Source organism: Tamandua tetradactyla, chromosome 12 (genome assembly GCF_023851605.1).
Source record: "Tamandua tetradactyla isolate mTamTet1 chromosome 12, mTamTet1.pri, whole genome shotgun sequence".
Lineage (NCBI taxonomy): Eukaryota > Metazoa > Chordata > Mammalia > Pilosa > Myrmecophagidae > Tamandua > Tamandua tetradactyla.
In genome coordinates, this window is record NC_135338.1 from 20,311,071 (window position 1) to 20,332,177 (window position 21,107).

General features: G+C 52.6%; 1 protein-coding gene and 1 pseudogene across 1 annotated transcript; one reads left to right on the top strand and one right to left on the bottom strand.

Moving 5' to 3' along the window:
* Positions 1–2,482: 2,482 nt before the first annotated feature.
* Positions 2,483–13,506, bottom strand: LOC143651369 (uncharacterized). Its single transcript, XM_077122300.1, has 5 exons — positions 13,491–13,506; positions 12,649–13,265; positions 8,279–8,385; positions 5,956–6,000; positions 2,483–3,044 (listed from the first exon to the last, which is right to left on the bottom strand). Exons 1-4 carry the CDS (start codon positions 13,504–13,506, stop codon positions 5,997–5,999), a joined length of 744 nt encoding a protein of 247 aa, XP_076978415.1. The 3' UTR covers positions 2,483–3,044; positions 5,956–5,996.
* LOC143651855 (UBX domain-containing protein 8 pseudogene) lies at positions 8,516–9,695 on the top strand (annotated as a pseudogene).
* Positions 13,507–21,107: the final 7,601 nt, after the last annotated feature.

Genomic DNA, 21,107 nt, shown 5'->3' on the forward strand with positions numbered 1-21,107 from the left:
CATTTATAGTAATATTCAGATTCTCTATTTCTTTGTTGATCCTCTGTCTAGATGTTCTGTCCCTTGATGAGAGTGGTGAGTTGAAGTCTCCAACTATTATGGTATATGAGTCTATTTCCCTTTTCAGTGTTTGCAGTATATTCCTCACGTATTTTGGGGCATTCTGATTCGGTGCGTAAATATTTATGATTGTTATGTCTTCTTGTTTAATTGTTCCTTTTATTATAGTGTCCTTCTTTGTCTCTTTTAACTGTTTTACATTTGAAGTCTAATTTGTTGGATATTAGTATAGCCACTCCTGCTCTTTTCTGGTTGTTATTTGCATGAAATATCTTTTCCCAACCTTTCACTTTCAACCTATGTTTATCTTTGGGTCTAAGATGTGTTTCCTGTAGACAGCATATAGAAGGATCCTGTTTTTTAATCCATTCTGCCAATCTATATCTTTTGATTGAGGAATTCAGTCCATTGATATTTAGTGTTATTACTGTTTGGATAATATTTTCCTCTAACATTTTGCCTTTTGTATTATATATATCATATCTGATTTTCCTTCTTTCTACACTCTTTTCCATATCTCTCTCTTCTGTCTTTTTGTATCTGACTCTAGTGCTCCCTTTAGTATTTCTTGCAGAGCTGGTCTCTTGGTCACAAATTCTTTCAGTGACTTTTTGTCTGAGAATGTTTTAATTTCCCCCTCATTTTTGAAGGATAATTTTGCTGGATATAGGAGTCTTGGTTGGCAGTTTTTCTCTTTTAGTATTTTAAATATATCATCCCACTGTCTTCTAGCTTCCATGGTTTCTGCTGAGAAATCTACACAAAGTCTTATTGGGTTTCCCTTGTATGTCATGGATTGTTTTTCTCTTGCTGCTTTCAAGATCCTCTCTTTCTCTTTGACCTCTGACATTCTAACTAGTAAGTGTCTTGGAGAACGCCTATTTGGGTCTAATCTCTTTGGGGTGCGCTGCACTTCTTGGATCTGTAATTTTAGGTCTTTCATAAGAGTTGGGAAATTTTCAGTGATAATTTCTTCCATTAGTTTTTCTCCTCCTTTTCCCTTCTCTTCTCCTTCTGGGACACCCACAACACGTATATTTGTGCGGTTCATATTGTCCTTGAGTTCCCTGATACCCTGTTCAAATTTTTCCATTCTTTTCCCTATAGTTTCTGTTTCTTTTTGGAATTCAGATGTTCCATCCTCCAAATCACTAATTCTATCTTCTGTCTCTTTAAATCTATCATTGTAGCTATCCATTATTTTTTCTATGTTTGCTACTTTATCCTTCACTTCCATAAGTTCTGCGATTTGTTTTTTCAGTTTTTCTATTTCTTCTTTATGTTCAGCCCATGTCCTCTTCATGTCCTCCCTCAATTTATCGATTTCATTTTTGAAGAGGTTTTCCATTTCTGTTCGTATATTCGGCATTAGTTGTCTCAGCTCTTGTGTCTCATTTGAGCTATTGGTTTGTTCCTTTGACTGAGCCATATTCTCAATCTTTTGAGCGTGGACAGTTATCTTCTGCTGCTGGCGTCTGGGCATTTATTCAGATTTCTCTTGGTGTTGGACCCAGCAAGGTTGTAATATTTTTCTGTGAAATCTCTGGGTTCTGTTTTTCTTATCCTGCCCAGTAGGTGGCGCTCGTGGCACACGTTTGTCTGCGGGTCCCACCAGTAAAAGGTGCTGTGGGACCTTAAACTTTGGAAAACTCTCGCCATCCTGGGGTTTCGCTAGCCGAAGCGGCTTGAGCCGGCCCGGGGTCCGAACGCAGGGAGGGTGTCCGAACGCAGGGAGGGTTGCTGGTCGCCGCAGCCAGGGAAAGAGCCCGTCCGAATTTCCTAGTCGGCCCTGGGCAACAAGCGTGGCGGGAGGGCGCCAGCGGCAGCGGCCCGCCCGAGAGAGTGCACGTTCCCCGGGAGTCACGGGGTCACCGTTCTCCGCGGCCTGGGGGTTTCCGATCCAATTCTCTCAGTTGGTCCGGGGGCTGCGTGTGGTGTGGGCGCCAGTCGCCTTGGTTTCAGGGGACCACCTCTCCAATTCTCCCAGCCGGCCCGGGAAGGGGGAAGGGAGTAACTCCGGCCGCTTGCCACCCCGCCCGATAAGGCCCGCGCGCCTCGGCAATCTCACCCGAGCTGCTTCTCTCAGCCAGCCAGCCGTTCCAGGATGGGGTACGCTGTCTTTTTTATCTCTGTTGTGGCTTTGGGCGCTTTCTGTATCGTTTCTACTCCCCTAGTAGGTGTCCTGGAGAAGAAACTAAGATCCGCGCATCTTACTAAGCCGCCATCTTCTCGAGACTGGGCTTTTGATGCTGGAGTAGAGAATGTTCAATAAGGATATTGAACATTCTCAATATAAGATATAAGGGAGGGATGTGCGACTTTTGTTTTTGTTCTTGTTTCTCTTTTTTTCTTCTTCTTCCTTCTTTGCAGAAGTAATGGAGATGTTCTCATATAGCTTATGGTGGTAAAAGCATAGCTATGTTATTATACGAGGAGCCACCGATTGTACACTTAGGATGGATTGTATGGTGTGTGAATAAAACATCATAAAAATTTTAAAAATAGAAATGCAGAAATGGATAATACAATACTGTGTGATGGTAGCCCAATATTGTAAGTATAATGAACAATGCTGAGTGTGAGTATGGTTGAAAGATGAAGGCTAGGGACATGTATGACACTAGAAGGAAAGACAGAGGATAAATTCTGGGACTGTATAACTTAGCAAAACCTAGAGTGGACAATGATGATAATCAAATGTACAAATATAAGAAAGTTTTTATGTGAGGGATAATGAATGTCACATTACAAGGTGTTAAAAATGGGATGGTGTATGGAAAAAAATAATCAGTGTAAACTACGGTTTATAGTTAATGGCAACATTGTAATATTCTTTTATTAATTGCAACAGAGGAATGACAGCAAAGCTAAATGTCAGTAAGAGGGGGATATAAGGGAGGGATGTGCGACTTGTTTTTGTTCTCGTTTCTCTTTATTTCTTCTTCTTCCTTCTTTGCAGAAGTAATGGAGATGTTCTCATATAGCTTATGGTGGTAAAAGCATAGCTATGTTATTATACGAGGAGCTACCAATTGTACACTTAGGATGGATTGTACGGTGTGTGAATAAAACATCATAAGAATTTTAAAAATAGACAAGTGATGGATAAGATATGGAGAGAGATATAAACACCTGTTCACTGTGGGCAGGGAAGTAGAGTGGTGCAGCCCCTCTGAAGGGCAGCGTGGCAGTTCACAGGAGGCTAAGTACAGGGTTGCCATACGAACCTGCAACCCTGTTATTAGGTATACACTTGAATGATCTGAAAGCAGGCACATGAACAGACATTTGCATACCATTGTTTATGGCAGTATTATTCACTATTGCCAATGGATGGAGATGATGTAAGGGTACATTCACTGATGAGTGAAAAGGCAAACTGTGGTATATACATACAATGGAATATTGTGTGGCTGCAGAGAGGATTGAAGTTGTGAGGCATGCAACTAGGTGAATAAATTTTGAGGACATTATGTTGAGTGAAATAAGCCAGAAAGGAAAGGACAAATATTGTATGGTCTCACTAATAAGCCTAACTACAACGAGCAAACTCTGAGAATTGAATTTGAGAGGACGGTTTATCAGGAGATAGAAAATGGCAAAGACTGAGCAATTGGTAATTAAGGAGTACATAACGTTCAATAAGGCTCATTGTAAAGGTTCCTAGATTGTAAGCTCTTACAGCAGTCACATATGTTCCTAAGTTTTAAGTGTTACTTCTAAATTCTGAGATGTTGTACTCTTTGTGTATAACCTGGTAGTTTTCTGGAACTTTAGGTATCTTTGTGACACTTGAGACTCAGAGTTAGAGTTCTGCAGCTCTGAAAGTCAGTATTACTCCATACAGCAATTGTTAAAGAAGTGGAAAAAGAGACCGGACTTCACTTAAAGATATAAATGAAGCTGGTGTGGCTAGGGTTAAGGTAAAACAGAATACAGGGTGTCATGGTCAGGTTCATGTGTCAACTTGGCCAAGTACCTGTTTGTCTGGTTGGACAAGCGCTGACCTATCTGTTGCGATAAGGACATTTCATAGAATTAAATCATGATCATGTCAGCTGCATCCACAGCTGATTCCATTTGTAATCAGACAAGGGGCGTGTCTTCTGCAATGAATGATGCTTAATCTAATCACTGGAAGCCTTTTAAGGAGGATTCAGAAGAGACAGGCTCTCTTCCTGCTTCAGCCAGGGAGCCGAACTCCTGTGGAGTTCATCCAGACCCTCCATCGGAATCGTCAGCTTCACAGCCTGCCCTGTGGATTTTGGACTCTGCATTCCCATGGTCACGTGAGACACTTTTTAAAATTTTATATTTGCGAATGTTTCCTGTTGATTCTGTTTCTCTAGAGAATCCTAACTAATACACAGGGTAAAGGATGATAGTGTCTGTATTTTTAAACTTCAACTTCTGTGGATGAAAGGAAGAGATGCTTATTTTGTCCAAAATTTAAATTTTCTGTAGCACACTATCTAATCTAACCTGTTTAGTCAGTTTATTTAAATAACATAATTCATGGACTCTAGAAATGAGATTTTGATATTCTGTACAGATTAATGTAATATCCAGATACATTTCAGAGTATTTGGAGCAGAAAATAAAAAAGTATTTGCAAAGTCCCTTTGAGGAACTGGAGAAAAAAATATGAAATGATTAAACTTCTCCACCTGGGGAATTCCTGATATTCTCTCAAGCATTAGGGACTCCCAACTTAATAAGCCAAGCCCTCAATCTTGAGCCTTGTCCTTACAAAACCTATTTCTGCAATTGCAAACTAAGCCTACTTTAAATATGTCTAGGAGTCACCCCCAGAGAACTTCTTTTGTTGTTTAGATGTGGCCTCTCTCTCTAAATTAACTCTGCAAATAAACTCATTACCCTCCCACCTATGTGGGACATGACTCTCAAGAGTGTAAATCTCCCTGGCAATGTGGGACATGACTTGCAGGGATGAGCCTGGTCTTGGCATCATGGGATTTAGAATGCCTTCTTAACTGAAAGGGGGGGAAAGAAATGAAATAAAATAAAGTTTCAGTGGCTAAGAGATTTCCAATAGAGTTGAGAGGTCATTCTAAGGTTATTCTTATGCAAGCTTCAGCCAGATATTGCAAACTGCCACAGTATATCAAGCCCCAACCAACAGTACTCCTGAAAACCTAAAGAATAACCTGGGCTCTATCTAAGACCCTATAAAAGTTTTCTTAGTAAGTTTATTTTTTTAGAAACTTAAGGCCTCCGGGTTGTTCCTATAGCAGATAAACCCTGAAACTCAGAGGTATCAGTCTCTCCAAGAAATCCCTCTACGCCCTGAGGTCACCACCCCTTTCCAGCATAAAGAAGTTAAAATAGTCATTGCCCAGATATCCCTGAAGATTAACAGAATGATCAAATGAGAGGGAGGAGGTGTAACTGAGAAATTAGGATTTATAAATAATTATAACTGCTGACTCATTATGCAGATAATTCTTTTTAGTTTCCAGTGTATTAGACTAGCTAGAAGGAAATACCTGAAATTATTGAACTGTAATCCAAAATAATTGTATAATTGATTAGCTTTTATCATGTGTCCATATGATTGTAAAAAAACTTGTGACTGAAACTACCTTTATCCAGGTAGTTTGAAACTACATTTATCTACCTTATATGGGTAGATAAGTCATAAAATAAAGACAAAAAATAATAATAATGGGGGAAGGGGGTATGTGATATTTTGGATTTTCTTTTTTATTTTTATTTCTTTTTTTGGAGTCATGAAAATGTTCTAAAATTGATTGTGATGACAAATGCACAACTATATGGCAATACTGTGAGCCATTGATTGTATACTTTGGATGGGTTATACGGTATGTGAATATATCTCAATCAAATTGCATTAAAAAAAAAAGCAGTACATACCTCTCCACCCAATTTTTGCCATGAGGAGCAAAGCATTGGAGCTACCTGTAAAAGAAGTAAAAGAAACAGTCCTTGACTTCAAGGTGTTTGCATTCAATTTGAAATTCTAGACATTGGTAAACTAGCATTAAATCTAGTATTCTTCAAGCAATTTCTTTTTATGTCTAGAGGCAACATTATGGAAAATATTCACGCCCACATAAATGAACAGTGCTAAGCAGACTAGCCTCTGACTTCAGCTCTCTGTAAATATCGATGAATGCTGGTTAGGAGCTATGGCTATGTATTTGCAGAGCTTGTTGCTGCTTGCAACTTTGTCTCTTCTTTACATTAGAGGTCATACAATGGCTATTCTCAAAATGATCTAAGCACTTGTCCTCCACCTCCAGATGGGACTGGCAGAAACGGAATCCAAATAACTAAGAAAAACAACTGATAAATGTTTGCCTGAACCGTGTGATCCTGGAAAACAGCAAAGGTTAAGAAATCTGCCCCACCCTTTGTATTCTGGAAAACTGCAAAGAACAGCAATCAACGAGCCACACCCCGACACCCCCAAAAGACTTCCATAAGACTCACATACACCCCTCCTTTACCTATGATATGGTCCCCCCAATATTCCCATTCTCCACCTCATAAATGATTAGCCAAACCACCTGTGCCTGTCCCCACTGCTGAAATTTGGAACAAAATGCTTGTTTATCAAACTTTGTTTACGATTCTTTCCCTCTTCCAGGTCTGAACTTTAACATGTCTCCCAGAAAATTTGCTGCTTCAGGGTAAGCCATCTCAGAGCTGCTATGGGATCACAGCAACCTTTCATCCCACTTTCCCACACCTCCCTCTTTCTTCTCTACAAAAGTAAAACCTTTTTTGCCTAACTTTCCAGGAGCTCATGGCAGAGCATTCTCGTTCTTGTAAGAGCCCTGTCCCTCTGCCATAGCATCCCCTTTTCCTCTTTGTAACAATCCTTTCAAATAAAGGCTCTCCTTACCAACCCTGGATTTTCTATGTATTTGATGACATGAAGTCAGGGCTTCTCAGCCAGCGGCTGGGTGCTTGGGATGTGCCAGAAACTGTGTGTGTGTGGTGGGGGGAGGTGAGGATGTGGGGGGAGGGGTGGCAGTTGCCATTCCTATCGTGGTGGAACTTACAGTCCAAATAATTTTACAAATAATTAATTACTATTGTGATAACGTCTGTGCTGGAGGCACAGAGCACCCCGAGGGGTGCTACTAACCAGAGGACCCGACCTGGTCTGGACTGTGGGAATGGCTTCCCTGATAACTGACATGTCAGCTGAATCTAAGGAATGAAGGGAATTCGCTAGACAAAAGCTGGTTGAAAAGCTTGCCTCGGAGGAAACTGCGTGTATTGACATCCTGAGGCGGAGCTGAGGGGTGGGGGGTAGGCATAGAAGAAGGCGAGTGTGGAAGGGAAAAAGAACGCTGAAGGATACTGAGAGGAAGAGGCGGTCGCAGGCAGGAAAGGGCCAGACCCGATGGGCCAATAGGCCTTGTTAAAAATATGAGACTTGGTTCTAGATGTGAAGTCACTGGAGGGTTTTAATGGAGGGGAGTGGAGGAATGTTGAATGATCTGATTCACATGCTTAAAAGTACAGCCATCAGGTTGAAAGAGCAAGGCTCTAAAGATAAGGCAGAAATGATTCATTAATTCCTCAATTCCTCATTCAAAGGCGATTTTATGAACCCCAATTATAGGCATAATACTATGCTAAACATCATGGGGGCTTAGAAAAATTGATATGACATGTTTCTGCCCTACCAATGTAGATAGGAAAATAAGATGCGCCTCTTCTCTCTGTATGGTTTTTTAGCGGGGTAGATGAGTAAGAGGTAGCTGGCATGGTTGGAAAGTTAGAACTGGTTAATAGGACTGGTTAAAGGGGTTGGGTTAATCCAATAACAGATGGAGGCATAGAAGGGCATTTGTATGTTTGTTTGGTTAATGGGTTGGTTGGTTGATTTTTTTTCAGTTCAATTAAATAAATTGAACAGAACTGAGCTACAGAAGAATTACTCTGGAATCCACATGTGGGATGGTTTGGAGGGAGGAAAACTGGAGACAGAGGGCCCAGATGGGAGGCTCTAGAAATAGCCCAGAGAAGAAAATACTCAGGACCCCAAAGAGTTTGGTATCAGTGGGAATGGAAAAAGAAAGACATTTTTTTTTAATTGGTGTTATTTATGACTAACGCTCATTTGCTATCGGTTGACCTCAACTTCAGGAGAGTCTGAGCCCACATTCTGTATCTGCCTTCTGGAAGATCAGCATTTGTCAAAGAGAGAATATCTCTTCACCCTGATGCGGAGCTCCCGCCACAACGGCTTCTCGAGGGGTTGTCGGTATTTTCTTTCTCTCTGCTCTCCCTCTCTTGTGTCTGGAACTCCGACGTGGGATCCCGGATCTAGGAATTAAAGATTTCATTTTGCTGTGTGGTCGGATTTTCTTACTGCTTGCTCTTCTTACTTTAATCATTTCTGTGACTACTTCATGGCTTAATTCATTTAAATCTTCCCAAGTTTATCTGAAAGAGGAAGAAGAAGAGAAAAATGGGAGAAGGCAAAAACTTGTGCGAAACAAGCAGCAGGAGGAACAGAGTGAAAAGGCCAGCAGATACATAGAGAAGGTTTTAAAACCTCACCAGGAAATGAAATTGAAAAAACTGGAGGAGCGCTTTTATCAAATGTCGGGAGAAACCTGGAAGTTAAGCAGTGGTTACAAGCTTGGGGGTGATGAAGAGTTGGTACCTGGAAATGCCAGTCAGACATCTGAAACTTCAAGCAGAGAAGCCGCAAGAAGACGGAATTTGCCTGAACCTGTAACCAAACTTTCACAACCTCCTGAACGGTCCACACAGAAGAAGGTTCTTGATTTACCTGAAGAACCTCCTAAAACAGCTGAAAAAGTAATTACTGTAGCTCTCCGATGTCCAAGTGGAAGTATCCTGAAGAGAAGGTTTTTTAAGACCTGCAGTTCACAGGTCTTATTTGACTGGATGATGAAAACTGGTTACCACACATCCCTGTACAGCCTTTCTACTTCCTTTCCCAGAAGGCCTCTGGAAGTGGGCCGTACTTGTTCGTTGGAAGACATAGGAATTACTGTGGATACTGTACTCATTGTGGAAGAGAAAGAACAGAGCAACTCTGCTCTTTAATTAAGAAGTGAGAACTACTTGTTCTACACAAAATCAGTTATGCCGTGACCATACAGGACAATAAAGGATTCGCTTTAAAATTGTGCCATACCAATTTCACTTTTATGACCTTGATAAAGGTAAATTCAGAGGCTTATAATACAGAATATAGGGGACCTAGAGATACATGGAAGCTAGAGATGGGTAAATGGTTAGCTAATGAAGTTGAACTTAAATGTAAGGGGATAGATAGAAGTGAAGGCAGTGAATTAGTGGGTTTATAGATAATAATGCCACATTGAAGGTGAACATGATTGAAAGGGGTTGTATAGAGCCATGTATCCCGCCAATTAACACTATGAATAAAAACAAGTTCTTACATGAACTACTTCAAAGGTATGACTCTTGTCCAAAGAGTTTGTAATGTCGAGTATAGGAGGAAAACTACTATTGCATGCTGTGGGTTATGTTTAACAGGAAAACATCAGTAGTACCACAGCAAACCCAGCAGTAAAAAAATGGGGGAGGGAGGACAAGAGTTAAAGAGAGGTTTGGATTTTCTGTTTGGTGAGGGTGTGGTTTATTGGTTATTTTTCTCTTGGGAGCAGTGAAAATTGTCTGAAATTAAGCATGTTGATGATTATACCACTAAGTGATGATAATGGGAGATATGGACTGTTGACTTTGGACATTATACATGATGCCCAGTGGGTGGAGGTCGCTGAAGGATCCACTGACTAAGAAGTAGAATGGTGAACTGTGGTGTATACATATAACCAAATATTGTGCTGCCACAGAAAGGAATGAAGTTGTGAGGCATGCAACAATGTGAAGGAACCTGGGAGTGCATTATGTGATGCAAAATAAGCCAGAAACAAAAGAGCAAAGAGTGTATGGTGTCATTTAGGAAATACTTAGAAGAAGATTGGGGCCTGGATTGTAAATTCTTTTATCAGTCACTTTTAGTCCAGAACTGTAGTTGTTATTTCTAGATTTTGAGATCCTGTGCTATGTATGTATAACTTGGTATTTCCTTGGAACTTTGGGTACCTGTGTGACATGTAAGACTCAGAGTAGGAGATCTGCAGGTCTGAAGGTCAGCATTGCCACATACAACAACTGTTAAAGAAATTGGAAAAGAGATCAGGCTTCAATTAGGGATAAGAGCAGAGCCTAGTGGGTCGGTACTGAGGTAAATCAGAACACAGGGATAAGAAGGACATTGTATTTTAGAACTGTGCCTACTCTGTGAGACCAAAGAAAGAGAGGTTTATTTTGTCCAGAACCTAAATTTTCTGTAGCACATAATCTAACTCAACCTGTCTGGATAGACCATTTAAACATCTCAAACACATAAAGCCCAGAATGGGAATGAGGGCTTGTAATTCAGTATAGCTTAATGTAATGCCTGGATACATCCCATAGTGTATTGAGCAGATAATTAAAAAGTATTGGCAATGTCCCTTGAGGAATGGGAAAAAGAATATGGAACCATTTAACTTAATCACCAGGGAAACCCCTGATACTTTCTCAAACATTAGGGACTCCGAAATCAATAGTCAAACCTTTGATCTTTTTTTGTTGTTGCACTTTTTAAAAGAATTAAAAAAAATACAACTAAAAAAACTCAAACATTCTTAACTTATGATCATTCCATTCTACATATTCATCAACATGATGATTTCTTAGAACATTTGCATCAAGTCAGAAAAAACAGTAAAAACTTCATACATACCATACCCCTTACCCCTCCCTTTCATTGATCACTAACATTTCAATTTAAATTTATTTTAACATTTGTTCCCCCTATTATTTATTTTTATTCCATATATTTTACTCATCTGTTGATAAGGTAAATAAAAGGAGCATCAGACACAACGTTTTCACAATCACACAGTCACATTGTGAAAACTGTATCATTATGCAATCATCTTCAAGAAACATGGCTACTGGAACACAGCTCTACATTTTCAGGCAGTTCCCTCCAGCCTCTCCCTTACATCTTGACTAACAAGGTGATACCTATTTAATGCATTAAGAATAACCTCCAGGATAGCCTCTCGACTCTGGAATCTCTCAGCCATTGATACTTTATTTTGTCTCATTTTGCTGTTCCCCCTTTTGGTCGAGAAGATTTTCTCAATCCCTTGATGCTGAGTCTCAGCTCATTCTAGGATTTCTGTCCCACGTTGCCAACCCCTGGGAGTCATGTCCCATGCAGACACAGGGAAGGCAGTGACTTTGCTTGTCATGCTGGCTGGAGAGAGAGGCCACATCTGAGCAACAAAAGACGTTCTCTTGGGGGTGACTCTTGGGCCTAATTTTAAGTAGGCTTGACCTATCCTTTGTGGGGTTAAGTTTCATATGAACAAAGCCCAAGATTGGGGGCTCAGCCTATTGCTTTGGTTGTCCATACTGCAAACCTTTGATCTTGAGGCTTCCTCTAGTGAAGCTTATTTCTGTAGCAGAGAAGCTGAGCCTACCTGTAATTATACCTAGGAGTTATTTCCTGAGGACCTTTTTTGTTGCTCAGATGTGGCCTCTCACTCTCTTAAGCCCAACTCTGCAAGTAAAGTCAATACCCTTCCTCCTATGTTGTGTATGACATCCAGGGTTGAAAGTCTCCCTGACAATGTGGGATATGATTTCCAGGGATGACCCTGGCCCTGTCACCGTGGGATTGACAATGCCTTCCTGACCAAAAGGTGAAGAAGAATTGTGATAAATGGGGTATCAGTGGCTGAGAGAGTTCAAATAGAGTTGAGAGGCTACTCTGGAGGCTACTTTTTATACAAGCTTCAGCTAGATACTGCTGTTTATTGCGGTTTACCAAATCCCCACAAAAGCCATTCCTTCTTACCCTAAAGAGTACCTAGGGCTTTATCTGAGATGCTACATAGGTTCCATGCACTATGATTACTTTCCAGAAAACTACAACCTCCAGATGGTTTCTAGGCCAGATAAGTCCTGAAATCCAGAGGGGCCAGCCTCAACTAGTTCCATCCCCCTATCCCATATTATCAACAGCTCTTTCCAACATGAAAAATTTAGAATTAGTGTAGCCCAAATACCCCTAGAGATTGGGAAAAAGATCAAAGGAGAAAGTGGAGCTATAACAGAGAAAATAAAATTTTACAAATGAGTGTGACTGCTGTATCATTTTATTGAAAATTCGTTTAGTCTCCAGTATTTTGGAGCATCTAGAAGGAAAAACCTAAAATTGTGGAACTCTAACCCATATCAAACTCTGAAATCTGTTCTATAACTAATTGTTCCCATGTGCTTTGACTTTTTATATACATTATTTTTCACAGTTGAAAGAATGATTTAAAAATTGTACCAAACCTTGGTTGAGCTCAAGGTAGTGAATAATGTTGATATTCATGGGAATATCTGTATATAAATTAGAAATTTGCATGCATTAATTTGTGGAACTGACATCTTAAAATACACCAAGTGAGAATGAGGTGAAAATGAATACAATAAAAACTCGGCAGTTGAAAAAAAAAAAAAAGAGAGAATATCTCTTACTGTAGGAAAACAGCTCAGTCCATTCATGCCACAGCTTCCTTGAGGGCAAACGAAAGGCAGTCTAAGAGAGGGGTGTAGCGAACACAAGCTCACAGCACTGTTTGGGGGAGCGCCTCCGGGTGCCAGCCGCGGCCGAGAAGCAGCAGCGAGCCCCGAGTTGTCGCCGGGGCCCTGCTGTGTCGCCTCACTGGGTGCGCGCCGGGGCCCTGCCGCCTGGGTACGCCCGGGGTCGGGGCCGGGCGGGGCCAACGCATCCAACGGCCGCCGCTCTGCCCGCGCGCGCCCGTCCCCGTCCGAGGCTGCGCCTGTCGAGTCACCGCACTTCCCCGCAGCGACACGGCTCCCTCCGCACTCCCGCGCACCCGCTGTGCAGCGCGAGAGACCCCGCGGGGGAGGGTCCTGGGAGCCGCCCGCGACCCGCGGCGCCTTCAAGCGCGCCCCGGGTTCGCTGCGATCCCGCCTCCGCCTGGGCGGGCCCCGCGCGCTTTCACCCGTCGGTCCGGGCCTGCGCGCCCCAGGCCGCTCCAGGGCCCGCCCCGGGGTCGGGCGCGCGGGGCGGTGCTGCGGCCTCGGCTCCCTCAGTCCGGTGGGGGCCACGGGGTCATCGCCCGCTGCTGCTGCCGCCGGGCTCAGGGACGGGGGAGCGGCACTTTCTCAAGGACTGAGCGTCCCGCGGACACACACTCCTCGCCCGCGGACACACACTCCTCGCCCGCGGACACACTCCTCGCCCGCGCGCCCTAAGTCTCGCTCTCCGGTCTCCCTGCCCGTCCCCTCCCGCGCTCTCCGGCACCCTCTCATTCACTGGGCCCCTCGCTCTCTCTGTCATGGTCCCCACTCACCCCAATCCCTGCCCATGTGGCAGGGACAGGGGCAGGGGAAGGGGCTGAGGCAGGGGCAGGAGCAGTGGCAGGGCCAGGGCCAGGGGCTATGGGGAGCCCAGGGGCAGGGCCAGTGGCAGGGGCAGGGCAGGATAGGGACAGAGGCAGGGCCAGGGGCAAGGCCATGGGCAGGGCCAGGGCCAGGCCCAGGGGCAGAGGCAGGGTCAGGGGCAAAGGCTGGGGCAGAGGCAGGGGCAGGAGCAGGAGCTGGGGCAGTGCCAGGGGCCGGGGCACAGGCATAGCAGGAAGAGGGCCAGGTGCATGGTCAGGGGCAGGGTAGGGACAGGGGCATGGCCAAGGGCTGTGACAGGGACAGTGCCAGGGGTTTCGGTAGGGACAGGGTCAGGGCAGGGGAAAGGGCTGTGGCAGGGGCTGGGGCAGGGCCAGCTGCAGGGGCAAGGCAAGGGCAGGGGCAAGGCAAGGGCAGGGGCAGGGCTAGGGCAGGGATAGGTGAAGGAGCAGTCCAGGAGCTTGGCAGGGCCAGGGGAAGGTGCAGGGCAGGGTATGGGCTGGGTCAGGGCCAGGGGCAGGGCCAAGGGCTGGGCAGGGAAGTTGCAGGTCCGGGGGACGTCCAGGGGCAGGGGTCGGGCCAGGGGCTGGGGCAGGGGCAGGGTCATGGCCAGGGGCTGTGGCACGGTCAGGGACAGGACCAGGGGCAGCGACAGTGGCTGAAGCAGGGGCTGGGGCAGGGGTGTGACTGAAGCAGGTCCAGCTGCAGTGGAAGAGGCAGGGGCCAGGGCGCCCAATGGGCAGGGGCAGGTGAAGGGGCAGGGGCAGGGGCTGGGGCAGGGGCAGGGCCAGGTGCTGGTTTAGGGCCAGGGATCGGGCCAGGGACTTGGACAGGTTCAGGAGCTGGGCTAGGGGCAGGGCCAGGGCCAGGGCCAGGGTAAGCGGCAGGGGCAAGGCCAGGTGCAGGGACAGCGGCAGGGGCCTGGTCATGGGCAGGACGAGGGGTAGGGGCAGGGCCGAGGTCTGCGGCAGAGACACGGACAGGGCCAGGGACTGGGATAGGGGCAGGGCCAGGGTCAAGACAGGCAGGGTCAGGGACAGGGTAGGGGTACGGTAGGGCCAGTGGCAGCCGCAGGGCTAGGTGTTGGGGCAGGGACAGGGTCATGGCTGGGGCAGGGCCAGGGTTAGGGCCAGGGACAGGAACAGGGGCAGCGGCAGGTGAAGGGCCAGGGGCTGGGGCAAGGGCAGGGGCATGGCCGGGGCAGGGGCAGTGATGAGGGCTGGGGCATGGGCAGGCGCACGGCCAGGAGATGGAGCAGAGGCAGTGCCAGGGGCATGGCCAGGGGCAGGGGAAGGGTCAAGGACTGGGACTGGGGCAGGGGCTGGGGCAGGGCCATGAGCTGCGGTAGGGGCAGGGGCAGATGTATGACAGGGCCAGGGACAGAGTTATGGCCAGCAGCAGGGGCAGGACTGAGAACTGGGGCAGGGGCAGGGGCAGGGACAGTGTCTGGGGCAGGGGCAGGGGTAGGGGCAGGGCCAGGGCCAGAGACAGGCTCAGGGCCACGGGCTGGTGTAGGAGCAGTGGCAGGGCCAGGGGCTGGGGCGGGGGCAGGGGCAGGGGCCCGGGCTGGGGTAGGGTCAGGTGCGGGGGCAGGGCAGGATAGGGACTGAGGCAGGCCCAGGAACAAGGTAATGGCACGGTCAGGGCCAGGAGCTGTAGCAAGCCCAGGGGCAGAGCCAGGACCAGGGCCAGGGCCAGGGCCTGGGGCAGGGACAGCAGGGGAAGGGGCTGGGCCATGGGAAGGGGAAAGGCCAGGGGTAGGGGCAGGGACAGGGGCAGGAGCAGGCTAGGGTCGGGGCAGGGTCATAACCAGGTACAGGGGCAGGGACAGGGACAGGGCCTAGGACAGGGGTAGGGGAAGGGCCAGGGGCTGGGAAAGGGCAAGGGCAGGCCCAGGGGCTTGGGCAAGGGCAGGGGCATGGGCTAGGGCAGGGGCAGACACTTGGCCAGGGGCTTGGGCAGGTCCAGGGGCAGAGCCAGCAGCAGCGGCAGGGCCAGGGGCATGGCCAGGGGTAGGGCCAAGGCGGTGACAAGGGCAGGGGAATGGGCAGGGGAACTTGCAAAGCCAGGGAGAGGGGCAGGGGCTGAGGCAGGGTCAGGGCAAGGCCATTGGAAGGGGCATAGCAGGGCCAGGTGCAGGGGCAGGAGCAGGGTAGGGACACGGGTAGGTGCCGTGGCAGGAGCAAGGTCAGGGGCAGTGGCAGGGGCTTGGCTGGGCCAGGGTCAGAAGCAGGGCCAGGGGCTGGGGCTGAGGCAAGTGCATGGGCATGGCAGGGGCATGACCAGGGGCAGTGGAAGGGCCTAGGACTGGGGCAGGGGCATGGACAGGGACAGGGGAGGGTCAGGTACAGGGGCAGGGCCAGGGTCTGGGGCAGGACCAGGGGCATGGCAGGGACAGGGCAGTGTCAGGGGCAGTGATTGAGGCAGGGCCAGGGCCAGGGGCTGAGGTAGGAACTGGGGCAGGGCCAGGGCCAGGAGCTAGGGCAGGCCCAGGGACAGGGCCAGGGGCAGGAGCAGGGGCTGGGTTAGGACCAGGGGCAAGGGCAGGGCAAGGGAAGTTGCAGTGCAGGGGCAGGGGCATGGGTAGGGCCAGGGCCAAGAGCTGTGGCAAGCTCAGGGGCAGACCCAGGCCCAGGGGCTGAGGCAGGGGCAGGGGCAGGGGCAGGGGCTGGGCCAGAGGCAGTGGCCGGGGCACAGGCATAGCAGGAACAGGGCCGGGTGCATGGTCAGGGGCAGGATAGGGACAGCAGCAGGGCCAAGGGCTGTGACAGGGGCAGAGACAGTGTCAGGGGCTTCAGTAGGGACAGGGTCAGGGTCAGGGCAGGGGAAGGGGCTGTGGCAGGGTCAGGGTCAGGACCAGCGGCTGGGGCAAGGCCAGGGGCAGGGCCAGGGCAGGGCATGGTGAGGGGCAGTGACTGAGGCAGGGCCAGGGTTAGGGGCTGAGGTTGGAACTGGGGCAGGGCCTGGGCCGGGACATGGGGTAGGCCCAGGGACAGGGTCAGTGCCAGGGCAGGGTCAGGGGATGGAGCAGGGCATTGTCAAGGACACAGGCTGGGGCAGGGGCAGGAGCCTGGGCAGGGCAGTGGCAGGGCCAGGGGCAAGGCCAGGGGCAGGGACGGCGACAGGGGCCTTGTTATGGGCAGGACAAGGGGTAGGGGCAGGGCTGAGGTCTGCAGCAGAGGCACGGACAGGGCCAGGGACTGGAATAGGGGCAGGGCCAGGGTCAAGACAGGCAGGGTCAGGGACAGGGTAGGGGTACGGTAGGGCCAGTGGCAGCCACAGGGAAAGGTGTTGGGGCAGGGACAGGGTCATGGCTGGGGCAGGGCCAGGGTCAGGGCCAGGGACAGGGTCAGTGGTAGGTCAAGGGCAAGGGTCTGGGGCAGGGGCAGAGGCAGGGCCAGGGGCAGGTCAAGGGCCAGGGGCTGGGGCAGGGGCAGGGCCAGTGATAGGGGGCAGTGGAAGGGCCTAGGGCTGGGACAGGGGCAGGGCTAGGGTCAGACCCGGAGCCTGGGCAAGGGCAGGGCATAGGGCAGGGCCAGGGACTGATGCAGGGGCCAAGGCAGGGCCAGGGGTTGGTGCAGGGTAGGGGCAGGGGCATTGCCAGGGGCAGGCCCAGGGTCTGGGGCAGGGCCAGGGGCAGGGCCGGGTGAGGGCATGGTGAGGGGCAGTGATTGAGGCAGGGCCAGGGCTAGGGGCTGAGGTAGGAATTGGGGCAGGGCCTGGGCCGGGACATGGAGTAGGCCCAGGGACAGGGTCAGTGCTAGGGGCAGGGCCAAGGGCAGGGTTAGGGCCAGGGGCAAGAGCAGGGCAAGAGAAGTTGTAGGGCCAGGGGCAATGGCATGGCCATTGGCAGGACCAAGGGCTGGGAAAGTGGCAGGGGCTTGGCAATGCCAGGGGAAGGGGCAGGAGAAGGGTCAAGGACTGGGAAAGGGTTAGGGGCTAGAGCAGGGCCATGGCCTGAGGTAGGGGCTGGGGCTGGGGTACGGCCAGGAGCAGGGGCAGGGCAGGATAGGGACTTGGGCAGGGCCAGGGGCAAGGTCATGGGCAGGGGCAGGGCCAGGAGCTGTAGCAAGCCCAGGGGCAGAGCCAGGGCCAGGGGCTGAGGCAGTGACAGAGCAGGGTAAGGGGCTGGGCCAGGGGAAGGGGAAAGGCCAGGGGCAGGGGCAGGGGCAGGGGCAGGGGCAGGCTAGGGTCGGGGCAGGGTCATAACCAGGTGCAGGGGCAGGGCCAGGGCCAGGGCCTAGGACAGGGGTAGGGGAAGGGCCAGGGGCTGGGAAAGGGAAGGGGCAGGGGCAGGGACATGGCCAGGGGCAGGGGCAGGGCCAGGGTCTGGGGCAGGTGTAGGGGCAGGGCCAGGGCCAGGGGCAGGGCCAGAAGAGGGTCCAGGGGCAGGGCCTGGAGGAGGGGCATGAGAGGGGCAGGGGCAGGGGCGGGGGCAGGTCCAGGTGCTGGTTTGGGGCCAGGGATCGAGCCAGGGACTTGGGCAGTGGCAGGGCAGGAGCAGGGGCTGGGGTAGGGCAGGGGCAGGGGAGAGGCATGGGCATGGCAAGGGCAGGGGCAATGGCAGTGGCTTGGCAGGGGCAGGGCAGGGACAGTACAGGTGCAGGGGAAGGACCAGGGGCAGGGCTAGGCACTTGGGCAGGGGCAGTGGCAGGACCAGGGGTTGTGGGAGGGACAGGAACAGGGGCTGGGGGCGGGGCAGAGGCAGGACAGAGGCAGGGGCAGGGCAGGGACACTGCAGGAGCAGGAGAAGGACCAGGGGTTGTGGGAGGGACAGGGACAGGGGCTGGGGTAGTAGCTGGGGCAGGGTCAAGGGCTGGGACAGGGGTAGGGCAGAGGCAGGGCCAGGGGCTAGGACAGGGGCAGGTCCAGGACCAGGGGCTGGGGCAGGGGCAGGGTAAGGTCCAGGAGTAGAAGCAGGGGCAGGGGCAGGGGCAGGGGCAGGTTCTTGGGTAGGGGCAGGGGCAGGGCCAGGGTAGGTTCGTGGGGATTTGCAGGGCCAAGGGCTGGGACAGGGGTAGGGGCTGGGGCAGGGCCATGGGCTGGGGTAGGGGAAGGGGCAGGGGCAGGGTTATGACAGGGCCAGAGACAGAGTTAGGGCCAGCAGCAGGGGCAAGACTGAGGGCTGGGGCAGGGGCAGGGGCAGGGACAGTGGTTGGTGCGGGGTAGGGGTAGGGGCAGGGCCAGGGCCAGGGGCTGGGGTGGGCCCAGGGGCAGGGCCAGGGGCAGTGGCAGGGTCTTGGCAGGGCTATAGGCAGGGGCAAGGACACGGGCCAGGGACAGGGCCAGGTCTGGGTTAGTGGCTGGTGCAGGTCGAGGGCCAGGGGCTGAGACAGGCCTAAAGGCAGGGCCAGGGGCAGGGGCAGGGCCAGGGCTGGGGGCTAGGGTAGGGACAGGAGCAGGGGCGAGGCAGGTAGGGACAGGGGCAGGGCCAAAGGCAAGGCCAGTAGCAGAGGCAGTGGCAGGGGCAGGGGCAGCTTCGGGGCCAGGGCCAGGGGCTGGGGTAGGGTCAGGAGCAGGAGCGAGGCAGGTAGGGCCACGGGCAGAAGCAGTGGCAGGGTTAGGGCCAGTGCCAGGGGCTTCGGTAGGGAGAGGGTCAGGGCCAGGGCCAGGGGCAGGGGCAGAGGCAGGGCAGCATTGGTACAGTGTCATCACCAGGTGCAGGGGGCAGGGCCAGGGCCAGGGTTGGGACAGGGGAAGGGGCAAGGGCAGGGCAGGGGCAGGGATAGGGATAGGGATAGGGCAGGGCCAGGTGCATGATCAGGGCCAGGGTTGGGAAAGGGGCAGGGACAGGGCCAAGGGCTGTGGCAGGGTCAGGGCCAGTGCCAGGGGCTTCGGTAGGGAGAGGGGCAGGGCAGAGGCAGGGCAAGGGCAGGGTCAGCGACAGGGAGAGGGGTAGGGCAGAGGCAGGGCAAGGGCAGGGTCAGCGATAGGTCAGGGGCATGGCAGGGCCAGGGTCACAGTCAAGGCCTGGGGCTGGGGCAGGGGAATGGCAGGGGTAGGCAGCGTCAGGGTCAGCTGCTGAGACAGGGCCAAGGGCAGTGCCCGGGCTAGGGGCAGGGCCAGGGGCAGGGTCAATTGCAGGGGCAAGGCCAGGGACCAGGACAGGGGAAGGGCCGAGGGTTGCGGCAGGGGCAGTGGCAGGCCCAGGGGATGGGTTAGGGTCAGGGGTAGGCGCAGGGCTGGGTAGGGAGAGGCGCAGGGCCAGGGGTAGGGCCAGGGCAGTGGCAGGGGCAGGGGCATGGCCAGGGACAGGGGCAGGGGAAGTTGCAAGGCCAGGGGCAGGGACAGGAGCAGGGAGAGGGGCAGGGACAGGGCAGGGGCAGGGTCAGTCCAGGGGCATGGCAGGGCCAGGGTCACAGTCAGGGCCAGGGACTGGGCAGGGGCAGTGGCAGGGGCAGGGGCATGGCAGGGATAGGGCAAGGGCAGGGTCAGTTGCTGGGGCAGGGCCAGGGCCAGGGGTTGGGGTAGGGCCAAGGGGAGGCTCAGGGCAGGGTAGGGAAATGGGCAGGATCAGGGGTAGAGCCAGCGGCAGGGTCAGGGCCAGGGGTAGGGCCTGGGGTAGGGCCAGGGCAGTGACAGGGGCAGGGGCATGGGCAGGGGAACTTGCTAAGCCAGGGCCAGGGGCAGGGACTGAGGCAGGGTCAGGGCAAGGCCATTGGAAGGGGCTTGGCAGGGCCAGGTGCAGGGGCAGGGGGAGCAGGGGCAGTGGCAGGGACAAGCTCAGGGGTACAGGCAGAGGCATAGGCAGGGCCAGGGGCTGCGAAAGGGGCAGGGGCATGGCTAGGCCAAGGGCAGAGCTAGGGCCAGGTCCTGGGACAGGCAGGGGCAGGGCCGAGGGCAGGGGCAGGGCCGAGGGCAGGGGCAAGGCCAAGGGCTGGGGCACGGCCGGGGGTAGGGGCAGGGGCAGTTGCAGGGCCAGGGCCAGGGCCATGGCAAGGTCTGGGGTAGGGGCTGGGGATGGGGTACGGCCAGGAGCAGGGGCAAGGCAGGATAGGGACTTGGGCAGGGCCAGGGGCAAGGTCATGGGCAGGGGCAGGGCCAGGAGCTGTAGCAAGCCCAGGGGCAGAGCCAGGGCCAGGGGCTGAGGCAGTGACAGAGCAGGGTAAGGGGCTGGGCCAGGGGAAGGGGAAAGGCCAGGGGCAGGGGCAGGGGCAGGGGCAGGGGCAGGCTAGGGTCGGGGCAGGGTCATAACCACGTGCAGGGGCAGGGCCAGGGCCAGGGCTTAGGACAGGGGTAGGGGAAGGGCCAGGGGCTGGGAAAGGGAAGGGGCAGGGGCAGGGACATGGCCAGGGGCAGGGGCAGGGCCAGGGTCTGGGGCAGGTGTAGGGGCAGGGCCAGGGCCAGGGGCAGGGCCAGAAGAGGGTCCAGGGGCAGGGCCTGGAGGAGGGGCATGAGAGGGGCAGGGGCAGGGGCGGGGGCAGGTCCAGGTGCTGGTTTGGGGCCAGGGATCGAGCCAGGGACTTGGGCAGTGGCAGGGCAGGAGCAGGGGCTGGGGTAGGGCAGGGGCAGGGGAGAGGCATGGGCATGGCAAGGGCAGGGGCAATGGCAGTGGCTTGGCAGGGGCA

Bases quoted from the DNA above. Each gene is read 5' to 3' on its own strand.
- LOC143651369 (XM_077122300.1), bottom strand. The intron at 8,386-12,648 runs GTAAGAGATATT...TTTAATTCCTAG, and splicing joins GACTGAGCTGTTTTCCTACA to ATCCGGGATCCCACGTCGGA.